Source organism: Lepisosteus platostomus, chromosome 7 (genome assembly GCF_059453375.1).
Source record: "Lepisosteus platostomus isolate fLepPlt1 chromosome 7, fLepPlt1.hap1, whole genome shotgun sequence".
Taxonomy (NCBI): domain Eukaryota; kingdom Metazoa; phylum Chordata; class Actinopteri; order Semionotiformes; family Lepisosteidae; genus Lepisosteus; species Lepisosteus platostomus.
In genome coordinates this window covers 11333676-11352854 of record NC_142617.1, presented here as the reverse complement: position 1 = coordinate 11352854, position 19179 = coordinate 11333676, and the positions used below count along the sequence as shown (strand labels likewise).

The window sequence follows — 19179 nt, the reverse complement described above, 5'->3', positions numbered from 1 at the left end:
TTTACATTTTCAAGGAGGAATTCTGGCGCTCATTTTTGTTCTCGTTTTGGTTTGACATTTGCAGGAAGAAACAATTGACATACAGATGAACTCATCTTACAGTGATAAATCCATTTAGGAAATGTGAAAAATGAGAAGAGAACAAAACTGATGTAGATATATTTGACCTTCCTTGATTCAATCAACATAGGCCTGTAATTTTAGAGTATATAAAAACATTAAACATTCCTTAGTATTTAACAAAAATGTTGTCAAGCAAATGAATACATACAAAATGAAGAGAGTAAGAAAAAAGTGTATTGTGTGATACACTCTGGAACCATCTCTGGAATACTAGTTTTATTGTTACCATTCTTGAGAGGTATTTAATACCTTTGCCAGCCTAGTACAACTAAAAAAATATGCCAAAACAGCTTTTTGTGTTTACAAAGCTATCATTTAAACATTGCAGTCACACTCAATAATGAAAGAAACTAATAGAAATTCAAGGCAGGACCCACTTTTCAACATAAATGTTTAACAACCCAAATGCTGTATATTCTTAGGCCTCCTAAGCACAACCAACACTCTTAAGACACAACCCAAAATGTTCCCAAAGCAAAGTTCATAAATAATTATACAGTGTGTAGCCACAAAGAAATTGGGGGATGTGGGCATTACTGCTGACTTACACAGGGCTCTGAGGCTTTGGCAAGAGCAGCATTGGTCTGGCAGTGAAAAACAAGGGAGTCAGCAGCTAGCCTTATAATCTATCATGAATAAAACACATCCACATGGAAAGAGGCTCTTACTTGCATTTACCATCCAGTGGCTTCAGCTGTTTCCTTCCTTTCATAATAATGTCAGCTTAACAGTGATTTCACTTTCTCTCTCAGTTTTTTTTTTTATGAATTGTTGCTGTTAACAACCACAGGGTTAATCCTGTACTCAACTTCACATTTCTCAATTTGTGCTTTAAGACTAATCTGGATCCTTTAAATGGCCAGAATTATTAACTAAAAGCGGAATATTCAACAAGACATGCATCCACACTGAGATGATTATTTTCAGCAGTATCAAGGGAATTCAGAGTTCACAGGGAAAAAATATAAGCATTTCAAACAGTGAGATCAAAACAAGTTTTAATCTGAATAAGCCAATTAACACTTAGACTGCATTACAAAAGTGTGAGGCTTAGCACTTATATACAATATGTCAAGCATCATGGCAGTGTAGCCTAGCGCAAAGCAGAATGTGAAAGTTTCACATTTAAGTTTGGGATGAGCGTGGTGAGCTCACAAAAGCAACCTCATTAAAGATGTTATCTGTTATTTGAAGAAAAACTATCTGTTATTTGAAGAAACTTTCTGACACCCCCCAAAAGTACAGACAATAGCTTCCCTCAAAATATCTTCGTTTTTCTTTACCTCAACACTAAGTAGCAAATGTCACAATTCTGCTTGTTTAGTATACACTAGGGCTCTACAGTTTGAATTTGACTTTTCAACCCCACCACACAACTTACAGTACTTCACAAAAGTTCTCACCTCACTTTTGTGACTCCTAATATATATAAATCTATTAGTTTTATATATCTGTTATATAAAATCTGTTAGTTCTAATAACTAAAACCACATACAGTACTTGGTTCTATAATGAAAAAGATGCATTAACGATGGCATTTGTGAGAGTAAACTATCCATTTCCTGGGAAGCCGTGAAGAAATTAATAGTAGTACTTCAGGAACTCATAAAACTTACATGTACTGTATAAACTAACATAAAGAAAATTGAGAAGTTCAATTATGTGTGGCTTATTTGTAATATTGTAATTATTTTATTCCTCTCGTAAAATTTGCATGATAAATAATAAGGAGAAATCTAAAGATATGTTCCATTTCGTAAAGTTCAATATAATTTCACATCAGTAAATGGTAAGGGTGATAAAATCAAAAAGTCAATCTTTTAAGCCGTTTTTCAAAGAAACATTTGTTCTTCCTTAAAAAATCATACTGTAGAAGTCATGCAATTCTATTTCAAGAAATATCAGCACCTAATATTTTACAAGTGTCACACTCCTCTCCTTTCTGTGATTTATGATAGCTCACTTATCATTTATTTTCTTAGGCGCTTTAGGTACAGTGCCAGGCAACCGCCAGATTACCAAGACTTTTATTTACTGTATCTGAGAACCTCTGCTGTGAATGGAACTGAACATAGTCAATGAAACTAGTCAATGCACCTCAAAGTAACAGTTAATAAATACAGTATGTTAGTATTCAACTCACATTCTGATGTAATTACTTAAAAAGCAATCCTAATACAGACTAATGAATTCAAAAGAGTTTAATATATATATACTGTATGAGATACTCCAAGATACAAAGATATAGCACAAAAATATTTTGGTAGCATACCACAGCACTGGGGTATGCCATGGCTGTTTAATGGTTCTGTAGTTTCTCAACTATTTCTCAGCTCCAGATACCAAGAAAAATAAAATATTTTTTTTCTACTCAGTGTCAATGTAGTACCCATAGTGTTAACTAGCTGCACCAAAATACCATAGTTTCTGTAGATTGACTCCAAAACCATGAGTTTGATCAGAAATTGTCACACACTTCCATCACTGAACACAGCTGTAATACTATAGCCTAATATACAGTATAACTAGTGCTGCATATGTACAGTATATAGTTCAGCAGTTGTTTTCAGAAATTAATTAGGTTTATTCTGAGAAATTAAAAAAAATATTGAACCTAAATTTAATTCCACAACAAATATTTCATGCTTCTTATCTCAGATGGTACATATGTTCAAATCACGCCTTATTTAAATGCTTAGATTTTTCCACATTAGGCATCTACAGTATCACCCTCTTCATAACAAGGTGAAGTGCTAAGAACTGCTTCACCCAAGGGGTGGCTTTAATTAGCGAAATAGAACTAGGCTGCATCATGCACACAAATCGTTAACACATGAGCACCCAGCCACAACCATTAAGAGTAAGGAGACGCAGTAAAGCATGTCCACTTAAAAATCAGGACTTACTGTATAGACAACATGCAAAAAATAGAATTGCACATTTACTATGAAAAACTTTCAGAACTTAATCCCATGTACTTTACATAATTAAGCCAAATAAGTGAAAACAGTCTTCTAAATCCATGTGCTGAAAGCACAGTGTGAGGTAATCATGATGTATTCATTTTCAATACATTCCAATCCTAATGCTTACTGCATCTCAAGAACAGTAAGCTGAATAAAAGCCATTGCAAGATGTAGTACAACACGCAACAAATATCCAGAATAATGCACTCCTGGTAGAGCTACCACTGGATCATTAAAAATAAAGGAACCTACATAATAGAAATTCACGCTTCAGGAAATAGCAACCATAGCTTAATATGAGTTGATATGAAATGTTCTCCGGTGAAATTAGGCCTGCCTATTCCACAGTGTGCTAGTGGCTCATCTTCAGCTGTGTTGTGAGGTGCCCAGAGTCAATCTTAATTGCCTCCTCACAAATAACTGATGAGGGACTAAGGCAGTTTGACCCTGCATATGCTCAAGTATAATTAGGCAAAGAGTAAAAATAGGAATGAATAACCTACAAAGATTATGGCCACTGCTGTTTTAAAACTTCTCATTTATCCATCAAATGATTTATGAATGCATTATATTATCTTACTGCAGATAAATCATTTTTAAAAGGATTGTATTACATTTTGTTATTTCCAAAATGTTGTATTTTAATGTTTCCTTTGCACTTGCTAGCACTTTAGACAACTGTAGAGATCCCCGAATCAGAAGAAGGTCTTTTTACACATGATTTATTATGAATTAACTTCCACAATACCTGCTCTTATCCTAAAGAATTATACTGTACATCTCCTCACAAAATGCTCAGCACATTGAAAAAAGTGGCTGTGAAGTCATAACCAAAAGCTTTCATTACTATTGTTCTTTTACAATGGTAAATACAAACTATGACAATTCAACCTAAAGTTAATGATGGCTATTACAGTACATCAGCTACATTGATATCTACGCCCATGTTAACAAGCTTCTATCTATACAAACTTTTATTATATGATTATATAGTTTTATAGTTTAGATGTTATAGGAATCCACAGCATGAAGATGCTTCAAAGCCTGTGGTTTGTCTGCAAACAAAATTCATTCCAGCCTCCCTGGAAAAAAAATCACTGCACGTATGAGATGCCAGCTGACACAATGCTCACTTAAGCATTATGAAGTAGTTAACTTCTCCTTTTTTGAGTCTTACATGTTGTATATTGCAAAAGATTAGTGGAGTAATGATGCACGACAGAACACATAATGGCAGATGACAACATAAAGAATGACAAAATAATATTTCCTTGCGTTTGTAAAGTTCTTTCCTTCCCACAGGATTCCACTGCACTTCACGCATAGGAAGGGACCCAGTTCATCCACCACTGAAGTACAGCACTCATCTGGATGATGCTCAGTACGCACATACACAACACAGCAGGCAGCAGAGGAGTGAGACGCTGCTTCCCCAATCAAATTTAAATTTAAATGTCTTAACAGAGTCCAGACTGTGCAAGGTCAGAATGGAATTAAGCCAAGGCACTTACACCTCCTACTCTTATGAACAGTCCCTTGGGATATTAAAAGGTTCAAAGGGAGAAATGCCACCTACTGGTGCACCAACCTCCATGGAGATCCTAAGTATAGTACTGTACCTCATGCTTAACTGTCCATTTTGAGTGAGAAACCAAAACGAGCTCTATGTTCAACTGGGCTGCATATTACTGTAGAGGGAAAATGTCATTTGCCAATACAGACCATGCACTAGCAACATTAATTTAATTCTTTAGCATTTATTCTTCAGCATTATTTTAAATCTTTAGTAAATTAAAGACTTAAGCAGTTCAGCAGGGCTAATCTGTCCTCCTGGGTTCAGAACCCTCAAAACATCCATATCATAGTATTCTCTTACAGTACCTTATATTAATAAAGGCACCTCCCTCACATGGAATGTTGTTCTGTTAGGGTGAATAGGGTGCTAAAATTTGCAGAGACGATAAGGAAATAATAAACAATGTGGAAAAAAAAATCCAAAATTGCTCTGAAAAACATACCTTAATCTTTAACAACTTCTTTATGCAACACTTCAATGAAATTTACACAGCTGTGCCACTAATTAGGAAAATCTCACACTAAATAGGGATGTGGCTATGGAAATCAGAAAAGGATAAAAGGGAAGTACAGAGAAACAGAGCAGTTTATGATTGCATATATTCTACAATGAGTATCAAGGGGAATGCATATTAACACTTTTCAAGACAAAAGGCTATTCAGAGAGACTTTATAAAATGTCCTACACACTACAGTTTATGAAAGTAATATACTCATTTTTACTCTGTCTACTATAGGTAAACATTGCCTTGTTGCCTTGTTTTATGCACCAAGCTAAACATTCATCAGTCAAGTCTGTATACTGATACACTTAAACAAGTCTTTTGTTAATGCCTACCATTGTAAACATTTCCAAAGTATTTTTCTTTCGCTTCACAGATACATTGAACCCCAGAGTGCTGTAAGCGATTCTTCAATCCCCTAATCCTCTTCTGTTTTTCTAGTATAATTACTGTATGCTAACACTGAACTCATTTCTATGTTTAGTCTTACAATTGTAAAGTTCATTGAAGGTGTACATGCTAAGTCAAACAAGAGAATATTTCATCCCTCAGTGTTGGATCCTGTACAACTAAAATGCTTGGTTGAATAATCTGCTGTAGATTAAATACCGTAAGAACTTTTATTAACTAATTAATTGATGTAAAGCATGAAAAACACATGACCAAGCTGTGCTTCTCAGTGAATGAACAGTGCATTAATTAACACCAAAGGAATCAATTTTATTTTTATAAGAATCTTTTTTCTCTGTACCATTGTGTGTTCCACCTTTAATTTTTATACCAAAATCCAAACTACCAACATGTTTCCGTTTTAGAATGTATATATAAAAATATATGAACCACAGTCACAGTATGTGATTTTTTTTGTTCATTTTTAATATTGGTCAGGGGTTTTAGCAAGATTTGAGATATTCTTCCAAAAAGATCTGGCAATGTGCCACATAAATTATACCAGAGAAGAAATGTGAACATTTATCTTAAAAGCATTCAAGTTCACACTTTTGCTGCGTTATCTCAAATTGTTTCCCAAGGAAACCGACACTGTGATGGAGCATCACAATTTATGTACTTCCTGAGTTATTAGTAAAAGGAGGGGGGGGAGCACATTAACAAGCCATTCAATTCATTAGGTGTTTGAAAAGGGGCTTCAACTAAAATGCCGCTTTTATGTAACTTTAAAGGCAACAAAAAACTACAGTTAAAAGGATTCATTCCTCTGGACACGAGAGTAATTGTCACTAAAAGGGGGTCAGTCATTCTACTCATCATACTGACCTCCCAGTTTCTCAAGAACAAAAGTAATGAAAAAAATCACCCCAGGAAAAGCATAAAGTACACAAAGTATACAAGCACAGAATACACAGAGCTCACTATGCCACCACAGTCTTCTATTAATAAAACCAATCTGTGCCAGCTTTGCCGAAACACTAATGAAAGAAACAAGTGATGTGCAGCATGTGACACCTGTCCTGAAAAATAATTTCAGGAAATTATTTTTGCTGTGCCTACTGTTTTCAACTAAGAGACCTACATCACACCTTGAAGATAGCTGATTTTGTCTTAATATGGTCTTTAATAATAAAGCCTTCCAATTGTATTAGTACATTCAGTCAGTGACAGTTAAATTAATATTCTTTACAGCAGCAATGAAACAAAATGCAAGCATGGTAAAAATTAGGCACTTAAGTGTAAAAAAAGAGATTGCGAAATGTGGCACCTATTGAAGCGTATGACTGCTGTATAAGGGAGAGGCTGAGATATGGCTTCCATTTAATTCAGCCCAACTATCCGTGCATTTTTGTCAGGTAAAATCAACAGCTCTGAGTTTCGTACGTCAAAGTTAGCCACGGCAGGAGCAGAGTTAAAGCTGTAACTGCGTCTAGAAATTTAGTGCATTCGTATGATTTATGGTGCATGCAATTGTGCAGCTAACTGATAAAGACGGATAAATTCAAAATATCTATTCCATTTGCTCTCGCTAATAGAGGGACAGCAATAGGGTTAAAAATGAATAAAACATGGCTAAAAAGGCCTGTGGAAACAGATGGATTACAGACGGGTGTCACCTTGTTGGTATCGTTTTACAGTCTACTGGAATGGGAAATTCCACAATGGACAACACCGCCATTCCCCATTTTATACTGATGCACAACATGCTATTAGGTTGAGCCAAATAAAAAGGTTTGTCTGTTATATGAGATCGAAGCAGGACAGGTGTTTTAGCAAACATAAAGGAAGCTGTGGCCTCAAGAAGCAAATGATTGAATCCTTCATCCTGAGTCATTAACCTGTCACCAACCTGCATTAATTATCCCCCAAAATATTATTTAACGGTTATACGTCTTAGATTTCATGCTCAAATTCATTCTTGTTGGAATATAATAACTCCATGTGCTCATTTTTATTTAAGCTCAAAACTGTATAATTGACAACCACCAGTAAACTATTTAAAGAAGTGTCCCTGGTCAATCCACTGTTCTTTACATTCTGTTGTTTATTTTTTTATGTTTTATTGAGACTTGACAATATATACTGCATTAAATGTATCGCTTCACAAGTGCTTAATACACTTCAGTTTCACAATGTGTTCTTTAGGAGACAGGTCAATACACAAGACTAATGTAATACAGAGAAACAAAGGGATCAACTACTAGACCTAATAGGTCTACATCATTAATAGAGGAAAATTCTTATATTGTAATATGATTTTCACAGGATACATTTTTTAGTGTCTGTTAAAAATATTATTCTCCACATGGCCATTCTAAGCATTACTGACAATCTTCCACCCACTAGTGCTTATATTTGTTTTGACACACAGGCACTGCAATTGGCACTAAACCATTTAAAACTGTAGTGCCATTTTTGTTTTGTTTTTTTGGATAGCGCTCTTCTAGGCTTTCACATTTCAATAATGAAATCTGCCATCTTGCTTATAGTATTTGATAATGTAGCTAAAATTCAAAACAGTTTGGAGGACAATTTGTCTTTTTATAGCAGCTGCTGTAATTCCCAATAAATATTTGACTGAACTAAGAAACCAATTTTTCTGACCCCTCAGTAAATGCCTGCTTTAATATACAGATCTAGCCTCCATGAATAAGCTACACTTTCAGCAATTCTTGGGAGCAGAATTACCCTGTAGTGCACACTTATTACCTACAGTACTACTGACATATGCTATTGCACTATGCAGTATTAAAATTAACATACATCTGGCTCCATCAGAAAGTCCATCAGAAAACTCATTAAAATATGAAAATGTTTGAATAGGTCTTGAAGATTTTTTGAGGAATTATATTATTGCAAGTAAAAGTTTTGTATTTGCCCCTTTCCACATGTATATTTAACTAGGCAGAAAAGAATAAGGACATAACCATTCTATCAAGGAAAATGCTTATTGTCCTTACTAAATGTAATGTTACATAGAAAGGTTTTCAATTCATTCCTTTGAATTATGTATTTTAACTGTTACTTCCATTTGTATCAGGTTATCATATTATATAACAGAAAAAAAAAATGTATGTAGTAATTTTTGTCTCATAGAAACATCCTGGCAAAATGAGCAGTAAAATATAGATCTAGCCGTTTTTGTCCCACAGCCAGGACTGAAATTTCTCAACTCAACAGACAACATTAGACAATCCAAGAATATTTTTCATTAGAAAACAACAAAAACTCTATCAAGTCTCCTGGCAAAATTTCTGTGGCATTTTAAAAAGAGGAAACAATGCTTCTAGAAGAAGCAAAGGCCAAATGTTTGGGTCAGGGAAAAGAGTGACATGACAACTGCACCAAATGTAAATACAAAGCTCTGTGTGGTAATTCTATCTGGCACCCTAACTTTCCCTTACTATAACTAAGCTTATAAATTGGAGTTTTAAACCACCTTATGAACAACTACCCCATATGTTGGCCTCAGTGCTACACTTAATAGACACAGTTCATTTGTCATATTTGTCCAGTGCACATTAATGTATACATTAAATTCAGTAACATTTTCTATTTGTGAGCTGGAAAAGAAAAAAGATATATAAAAGTATTATTAATTTTCATAACCTAGATACCAAAGTTCCAGTTATTTCCTAAATAGCTCACACAAATAATTCACAGTAACGTCAACTTCACAGCTAATTTTAAAAGAATGCGTGAAAGGGTAATTTAATATCTCCAAACGATTTCTTATTTTTGATTTTACTAGGAGGACATACCTGTTTCTTCATCAATAGAAAATCGTCCCAGGCCACTTCCATCTCGTATGGAATATTGGATTTCTCCATCCCGTCCCATATCATCATCTCTTGCAGTGACCTGGAGAACACTTGTGCCAATCCGAGAGTTTTCCTTAACTGTGCCTATCAGAGCAAAATCAGAAAAATATGGCGGGTACAGATTCTCGTTGACATCCACCACTTCAACGTCCACAAAAGACACAGAGAGAAGAGACACAGGGCGGCCTTTATCCTTGGCCCGTACTGTCAAGTTATAGAATTGCTGCTTCTCATAATCCAACTCCTTGGCAAGTCGAATCACTCCACTAGCTTTGTCGATCTCAAATTTTCCATTGTAGTCATTTGCCAGGGAATATCTGACCTGGCCACCTAATCCAAGATCAGGATCCTGTGTCTCAAGCCAGGCTATAACAGTGCCAACAGGCAAATCTTCAAGAACTTTTGCATTGTAATAGCTAGGAATAAAAGCTGGAGAGCAGTCATTGACATCATCCAGGGATATCCTGAGTGTTGACACTGCAAACCTTTGACTCCCTCTCTCTGCTTTATCACGGGCCTCTATTTTTAAATTAAAAACTGATAGAAATTCTCTGTCAAGCTGGCCAGCAACGTAAACAATTCCATTTGTGCTGTTAATCCCAAACTGAGTTGTGCTTGTCAACATTGTATAATAAATATCCCCATTAGGCCCTAAGTCTTTATCTGTTGCTTCTACCTGAATCACCTCAGTGCCAATTACAGTGTTTTCAGGAATAACGGCATTATAGCTCTCCTGTAAAAACTGTGGGGTGTTGTCATTAGCATCTTCCACATTGACAGTCAAGAGCCGCCACGTTGATTTCTGTGGCAAGCCTAAATCATAAATGGTGATATTGAGGAGATACCTATCTGTTTTTTCGCGGTCCATAGGCATCAAGATGGTTATTAATCCAGTTTCCATGTCAATGTTGAAACAACTGTCTTTGTTGCCATCGGAGATTGTATACAAAACCTGGCCATTGAAGCCAGTGTCTCCATCATAAGCCTTGACCCTAAAGACACTAGCTCCAATTTCAAGGTCCTCTCGCACAGATATCTCTGAAGGAAAAGATTTATCAAATTGTGGAGTCTGCCTGTTGACTGAAAAGAGATCTAGAAATTCATCTTCTGCCTTGGTCTTGCTGTTTGCTTTAGCCTTTTTGAGTAACTTTTCAGCTAACTTCTGAGCAACTCTGGTTTCTTTGCAGGTAAAGCTCTTAGAAGGCATTTTTCCGTGTACAATGGAGATGTTGACAAACATTGGGTCCGAAAAGTTTTCCCCATCTGTTGCTGTTATTTTTAAATTGAACACCCCGTTTTTTGGATTGGCGGTCATTAGAGATCTCTTTAAGACCAGCACACCAGAATCAGGATTTAGATCAAAAAATCCTCGTTCATTGCCTGAAAGGATCTTATACTTTACTAACTCTATTTCGTCAATGTCTATGGCAGACATAGTAGTGATCACCTCCCCAATTGGGAAATCATAAGAAATTATACCCTGACAGGCTATTTTCTCAAACAGGGGATGGTTGTCATTGACATTTTCTAGGTGAACAGTGACATTGACCTCACTTTCACGGCGGTAAGGTGAACCCCAATCAGAGGCCCTGACAACAAACACAAAGCTCTCAGATAAGGATTCAAAGTCAAGCTCTTTGTTTGTGCTTACAACACCAGTGAACTGGTTGATTGTAAAAGGCAAGGTTTGGAGACTGGCAATGCTGTAAGTTATATACCCATTTTCTCCTCTATCGTTATCCGTAGCAGAAACAGTTAAAATGTGGGTTCCAATTGGAATGCTTTCATTTACAAACACCTCATAAGAGGGCTGTAGAAACAGAGGTGTGTGGTCATTAGAATCCTCAATAGTAACCCTCACACTTATTCTTAATTCACTGTCTAACTCAACCACCTCAAGCTCAAACAACTCTTGATTTAGGTTACTAACAGGACGGGCTGTTGTTATTAATCCAGTTAAGGAATTGATCTTGAAATACTTAGAATCTTCACCAGGGCTCAGAATGTATTCCACATCTTCAGGTTCAGGGGAAAGTTTAACAACTGCAACAGTAATCCCAGGAGGTGAAATCTCACTGAGCTTTACTTCATAAACCGCCTTTTCAAACTTGATTTCAACAGGCTTTGGTCTATTGACATACAAGTGGACGACCTTAACAGCAGAAAACTTCTGGGGAAAGCCTTTGTCCTTTGCCTGCAGTGTTAAATTATAGCCGTAAGGGAAATGATCCCAGTCTACTGGTTCTGAAGCTTTTATTCTGTATTCATTGACTCCTGCTCCTCTCACCAAACGAAACTGGTCCAGAGGATCCCCAGCTACAATGGAAACTGATTCTATTTCTCCATTTGCTCCATCATCCAAGTCTTCAACAGAAACTACAGCATATGTGGGGTCTTTGTCCAGTAGAGAAGGGATATGTGTGACCACACTTAAAGTTGGTGCGTGTTCATTAACACGTTCAATATGAATGAAGAGCTTTGCTGTGCTGCTCACTCCATTGTTTCCATATAATTTCATTCCCCGGTCAACTGCCAAGATTTCCAGGTCATATCTGTTTTTCTCATCAATATTTAACTTGCCACTCAAAGAGACCACCCCACTTGTGGGATGAACTGCAAAAAGGTCAACCTTCTCTTTGAAGAAATAATAAAACTCTCCATTGGAGCCAATGTCTGCATCTGTGGCTGTCACTTGTGCTACGCTAGTTCTTAGTGGGGTGCTCTCAGGTATAGTGACAGAATAAGTTGTAGGTGAAAACAAAGGGCGAAGGTCATTCATGTCTAAAACCTGTATGTTTACCTTTGTCCATGTTTCCAAGTCCTCCCCTCGGACAGAGGCTTTCACTGTCAGCATGTAACTATCCTGTATTTCACGGTTTAAGATGGCAGAATTCCCACCTTTAGTCCTAATCCGTAAGAAGCAGAAATCTCCAAGAACAAACTCCTCTGCTTTGAAAAACCCTTCTTCATCTCCAGAAATAATCCTGTATTTTATATCCCATGAGCGATGCACTAAAGTAATCCCCATTTTAACTTTACTGTTGGCATAGGTTCTAGCAGCTGAGTTCTCATAAACTGTAGCATTGTAAAGTGAACGTGTGAAGACGAAGTGAGGTACATTTTCTGGATCCTGCAGGCTTTGGCAACAGCAGGAGAAAAGCTGGAGGGATAGGAGGGCGAGGCAGAGAAGAAAGGTCTGTGTGCCTGCCCAGTGGCCCATATTTACAGCCATCCCATCATTCTTCCATCCTGAAACAAAGAAGAGGGAAAGTGATGTCACCAGGGAGGCCAGCCAACAAAGGCAGAGTTTCAAATTGTAAAGATATGCCACAGTTTAGAACTTGACCTTTGAACCCAGGAACTGAAAGACTGCTAATTATTCATTTGATCAATAAGATGGATCAGGATCTCAAATTGCAAAGTTGCCAAGCAACATGGTCCAGTAAAATCACTGAAGACTGTTTGTAAACACTGTTTCTCATTTGAATTGTTCACAAAAACAAGTAGCTTTTTGTAAAAGAAAAAGTCTAAAACCAACTGCCAGTAATACAAGAGTCACAGACAGAAACACCCCAGTATTTTAGAGCAATTTATAGCTAGGACTCTTATTTACACAATGAAGATTTAAGGATCCCTTACTTCTTCATAAAATAGGATGAAACTTGTCCGTTGTGATTAGAATTTTCTGTCTGGTTTTATTTTATATGGTTAAGCACATTTTTTTCTTGATTTCCGATAAAGAGGACTTAAAAATAAGTTCCCACAAGTATGCACACTTCCAAGTTGAAGGAGGCCAAGATACAGTAAATGTCATGTTGTAGAGATAGTGGAAACCCTCAGTGGTCACATTCTGATGACAAAATATTTCCACTGGCTAGATCTATAATGGACTGGCAAAGTCACTAACATTTGTGCCGACTTCTAATAACATACTGGAGAAGAACTGCCTTCAATATGATGTTGCAACTCCCCTTTGCTCAACCCCCCCAAAAAACTTTTTATATTCTCAGCTAAAATAAAACTCTACAACAAACAATACTAGAAGCCAAGGACAAGCCTTTGGTTTGTTTGTTTTTTATTTTCCACATTTCAACTCACACCACAAGGACATCAAGAATTCATTACAGTATCTCATTACTAAAAAACAATCAAAATTTTAAAACATTTAATGTTTGTAAACAGAAATCAACTTTGTATAACTGACAACTGATAACTGATAACTGATTTGTCATATAAACCTTTTATATCCTAACAAGTTAAAAGCTAAACAAGTTAACTTAAATAATAGCGATTCTATTTATGTTCTCTAAGAATTAGCTGAGACAAGATTAAAATTAGTCAGCTAATGAGTGCATTTACAGATATCACATACTGATTTTCAGCTTCCTAAAAGTTATTTAAAAAAGTATTGGTATATGACCAGTAAAGCCTTTGTATTCTAAAAAGCATTATTATTAAAACTGATAATTAGAATGTAAAGTAATAGTCATAGAACATAAAATGAGGTTGTTATGACTGATCCTGTTTAAAAGTCCATAATATATACTGTAATACCCTTTCTGCCTAAAACAAAAATAAACTAATACATGTGTGTTTACATTAGTGTGGATGTCTTTCTTTATATCCACACATTGTTTTGACACTCTTTTAAAGTTCTTTTAAACCCCACACATCTGTCTAGCTCAGGGAATTGGTCACAAGTATAAATATAAAATCTCTTGCCCCTCCATCTGCAAAACTATTAAGAAAATGTCAAATGTTTCCATTTAATTCAAATTCTTATGAACATTTTACTACAAGATAAATTACTAAAACAATTGGCAGTAGTATATTACCAAGAAAAACGCCAACTTTAGTATGTATGGGAAACTGTGGCCATTTCCAAAACAAGACAATGTTGTAAAAGCTATAAAAGCACATGAAAGTGAATGATTTTTGTTCCATTCTTCATTCGTCACAACATGTAGCAAGGAGCTTCCACTTAAGGTCTTTACATAAAGACTTGGAATGGTTTTAAGTCTTCAACTAAGAATATTATAAGGGAACCTACTGTAATTCAAGAATTCAAAATTCTTAAAGGCGCTTACATATCTAACCCTATGGATTTCTTCAAAATTAACAGTGAAACACTAGAAGATAAATAGAAGCTAATTGAGAAGAAGAACCAGAGAACAAGGGAACGTTTTATACAAAGGGATGTGGGAGTTTTGAACAAGCGACCCAGCCAGGTTTTTGAAGTGAATTTCATTGTTCTTTTCAAGAGATAGAAAGATGAGATTCTTGGATCAATAGGATCTGTAAAAGCAGCTACTATATTTGGGCCAAATGATATGTAAACGTTACATTCTTGCATTAAAGAAACCTCGCTTTCTTTTCATATTGTATGTCAGTCTTTGGATACTGAACCTCAGCCAATGTCTATGAGCATTAAAAGATTGTGTTTGAAAAGGACAGAAAGGTTCTAGACCTATTTAAGACTAGGATAAGCAAAAGATATTTACAGTAGTCATTTAACAATGTCATAGTTGTAAGGTTTTATGGTGACATGAACCTATAGAGATAGCCTCTGACACTGTGTTAATATTCTATACTCAGTATAAAGCTCCACCTCTAAGATAATATTCACTGTGCTTAGCTAGAGGCTACCATAATCAAACACCAGCTAATTCATAAAGACACCCATTCAACAAAAACGGAATCCCATGCCTCATGCTTACACTGTGGTCAGGTTACTGTGTTGAGGGCAGGGAGTGGGAAAGTAACTCTCACATAACCAAAGGTATTCTCTTAAATTAAAGCTTTTCAAATACTGATGATAATACTTACTGTATGAATTGGTCACTAAAGCCACCATTAATAACTTAATGTCTCTTCATAGTCAACCCCTGCTGTTCAACTTTTTTTAACAAATGTTTTGCAAGACAGAAGAATGTTTATACGAGACTGCTTAACAATTTGTAAAAAAGGATTTCCATTTTTCTTCCTGCTGAAGCAACTGCATATAGTAATTTCCAAAAATGGGCATAAAATGGACAGGGAACACTCTTGTATCTAAGCATAAGAATTACTTGAATGCTTAAGAGCTCTTTCAAAACCCAGCACACTTCACTGTTAAATACACTAATGTTTTTTCTATTTGTATTGGTAAGGATTTGTATTGGGACACATAACCTTGAGCTATGATGAGTAGAAGGTGATGTTCGTTAATGCATTGCAAAATATTCCCTTGTATTTGAGAAAAAGGGAAAAATACATAATTAATATTTAATTTCTAAGAGCAAAGTGTGTAGGTAAATATTTTTTTCTTAGTTCTGCAGTTAAGATTGACATTTTTTAAGGGCAAGAGAACATGCCTGTGGTTCTTGGTCCTAAAGAACAGAACTGATTGATTACTCCACTCTACTAAAATAAATTATTTGGGTGCTTCTCCAGACTATCATACAATACCTACAGAATAAGCTGGACTGCACTCTTTGAAGACACTTATTTTACATCCTTGCATTTAAAAACTCTCAAATGTCAGAATTCTATGAAGGGGTGTGAAAAAGAGAATTGGAAAATTGGAAAATATGGTAAAATTGTAAAAACGTTATGCAACTGGAAGTTTAAATGCTACAAAAAAACATTCAGTGAGGGGATCTGATTATTAGCGTCTATAAAAAGTGATTCTGTGGTCAGAGTCTTTAAAAGAAAAAGTAACAATAGTGTTTGGTGTCAACTGTCCTCACCTGTTTCAGTCCACTCATACGAAGAACAATACACTAAAAAAATAATTGCTAGTAAAACAGTAGCTTGGCAAAATCTCCAGGGTACTTATTAAAATGGCTGTATGCTTCACAGCACATTTATTTCATTCTATGAGCTTTCAAGCTCAGCCTAGAATTTGTACTCCTGTTCTATGAATTTTGTTGCTGAGCTCTCATTTGCATGGCAAAGAGAATCACGCTGCTCCCAAGTGCGACAATGGTTGTGTGCTGCTCAGTGCTTTATGTAGTGAAGAGCAATATTCATCTGCATATCATCATATACTATAAAGATTGCAAAAGCTGTGACTGTGCAGCAGGCATAGATTTAATGCATTTAGAATCTCTTCAGAATGCACTGCTGTCTGGCAATTATACAAGTTCAGAGCAGAAACATTATGGTCCTCCAGCAGAAAAAAGGAGTTAAGATTCAGAAATTTTCTCCCTCTCAGCACTTTTGAATCCCTGTTTTTACACAGTTTTCAGTGTAAGGAAGGGGAAAGTGTGTTTTTGTTATTTTAGAAAAGGAATTGTGAATGAAACTGGTCACTTGTAAGCCAAATGTAACATTGAAAGATTCTTGGGACTCCAGTTTCTAAGTGGAAACTATGTGGAAACAGTTAAAAACAAGAACAGGAGGCACTTCTATATCCAAACGGTTGTGGGAATTTGGAACACGATACACAGGTACTGTATATTATTGACTTCCATACCTTGGCTTTTGTAGAAATGGCAGGAAGATATCCTTAGACCAATTTGCTACTACTAAATGGGTAGATTGGCCAAACAAATGTGAAGAAGTCTCATCTTAGAACATAAAATATTCATGGTTCATTTAATTAGCTAAATTTCATTGTTTGAAAGTTGAAGTCTGAGATACAGCAAGCTTCTATATTTTTTACTGGAACAAAATCTGTAGGACAACTTTTTCATAGCCTTTTATATAAAACATCCTGCAAAGTGTGAAATGAGTTTATGGTAGATACAACAGTTGATGACCCTGACAAAGAACACAAAAAAATGTTCTTATAAAAACGCTTTTGTTTTGCTTTTCCCCTCTGTCCTTCAACACAGGTTTTCATGCACATAGTTTAACTTTTTGTCTGATATAAGGAGGGACATGGAGAATTTTTACATTGGCCACATTTCACATAAACCATTCCTTTGCATGCTGAACATTGATAAAATGCCTCTTGTGTGCAGACTGTGGATAAACTGTGATAAGATGGAGGAGAATACAGTCTTAACAAATATTAGCATAAAATAATTCAGTTGCAAAAATACTGAGGATGTCAGTTTTTGTTTGTATAACTGTTTCCACTGACTCCTAAACTTTACACGGTTTTGCATCACATGCAGTGTAAGAAAGGCAATTAAGACCCAGGCTTTAGTCAGTATTAATATCTCTCCCTGATAAGTGAATGACCAAGTCTGCTTTTATCTGATTGTTCAGCAGTGCAGAGCCATATAATTAGTTCAATTGGTGACTCAGGCATCTATAAAAGCATCCCATTCTAATGATCTTCTCCAGTTTCTATTAACTGGGCCAGTCTTGGTCCTGCTGACAGCCTCAGTCAGCCACGACCAGCCCAGTTAATAGAAACTGGAGATGATGATTAGAATCGGCTGCTTTCATAGGAATAACACCAACTCGGCCTAAAGTGCTATTAGAGAGTCAGTTTTCATACTATCTATCATAAGGACCCCGCTGAAGAATCTTTATCTTATTTGCCTATATATTATTATTACTTACTCTGTCATATTTTGGCACAAGTACATTTTTCCACTACTCAGCACGTATTTTTTCTGAAATCTAGAGTCATAAATTAGTTTTTGTTACAGCCAACCGATTTTGAAATTGCCAGTTGTGTGTTTTTCATGTCTCTGCTCACAGCTCTGAACTCCTTAACCTCACACAGGAGAAAATGAGGACGTGTAGGCAGATTTTACCAATCCACCCACCCTCGAGCCACTCATGTCCGAACATAGAAGAGGTTCAATGCTGGGAGCCTGTAGGGGTCCCTGTGTTTGCCTGTTGTTGCTCGGCCTGTTATTCCCACTCTACCCTCAGTGGTGCTCAGCCAATTGTGCTCCTCAGCTTGAATACCATTCAGCCAATGCCATCACTCAAGTTTGAACCCACAACGCCTTGCCCAACCAAATGTACTGCTTTAAGCCATTCAGGAGGCCCCTACGTAGGATGTATTTGACTACATTTTAATTTGTAAGAAATGGGACATTTTATGATTCTCATGGTAAAATATAAAACTCCAGGTTTCTTCTATCAGTGTCATCAAACAAAAAGATACTCAAGAGAAGCAATTAACCTGTTTTTAAATGTACCTGAAGATAAATATTAACAGACATTTGTCCAACATTACAGCAAAACTTCACAGTCAGGCTACTGTATGCTACAGTATGTGGCAAGGTACAGGCTGTACGGTTGACACTGAATTGGAATTCACCAATTCTAGTATCCACATATAACAAAAGAGCACAAATAATAAAAGAACCGGAGAGGAAATGAGCCTAAATTCTTGACAGGAGAAATAAATCAATACATTTACACGGTAAATCTTATAACTAAAATCATCCAATATGCAGTACTTGTCACTTATGGTAGTATTATACTCTTCTTTATAGCAAAAAAACCTTATGAAATTCGTAACCCATATTGAATCAACAGCAGCAGTGCAACTTAACACGCACACAGACATGGCACTGGCTTTGGCTAGTGGAAAATCTGGCAAAATAAGTATGAAAATCTACACAAGGTTACCTGATAGCTCATTTCCTGGGTGAGTGAGGCCTCTTTCTTAAAACTCCCAGACAAAGGAATAATATATGGAAGAGGAAATATACTGAGCTCACCAATGTGGATCAGTGTTGCACTCACACCTGCATTATCCATCAAGGATTGTCTAAAGTCCAGAGAACTCCCCCCACCCAACGCCACCCCTCCCCCCTAGACCTGCTCCAGCAACCCAGTCGCTGCTCT

At 36.3% G+C, this 19179-nt stretch overlaps 1 protein-coding gene across 10 annotated transcripts in view; it reads right to left on the bottom strand.

Moving 5' to 3' along the window:
* LOC148658177 (protocadherin Fat 3-like) overlaps positions 1–19179 on the bottom strand; it is a 203681-nt gene that overhangs the window by 143342 nt on the left and 41160 nt on the right. For all 10 annotated transcript variants that reach the window (XM_088639234.1, XM_088639235.1, XM_088639231.1 and 7 more), the window contains one exon: positions 9379–12687. In XM_088639234.1, coding sequence (XP_088495360.1) covers positions 9379–12670 — 3292 coding nt within the window. In that variant the 5' untranslated portion in view covers positions 12671–12687. The remainder of the gene's footprint in view (positions 1–9378; positions 12688–19179) is intronic.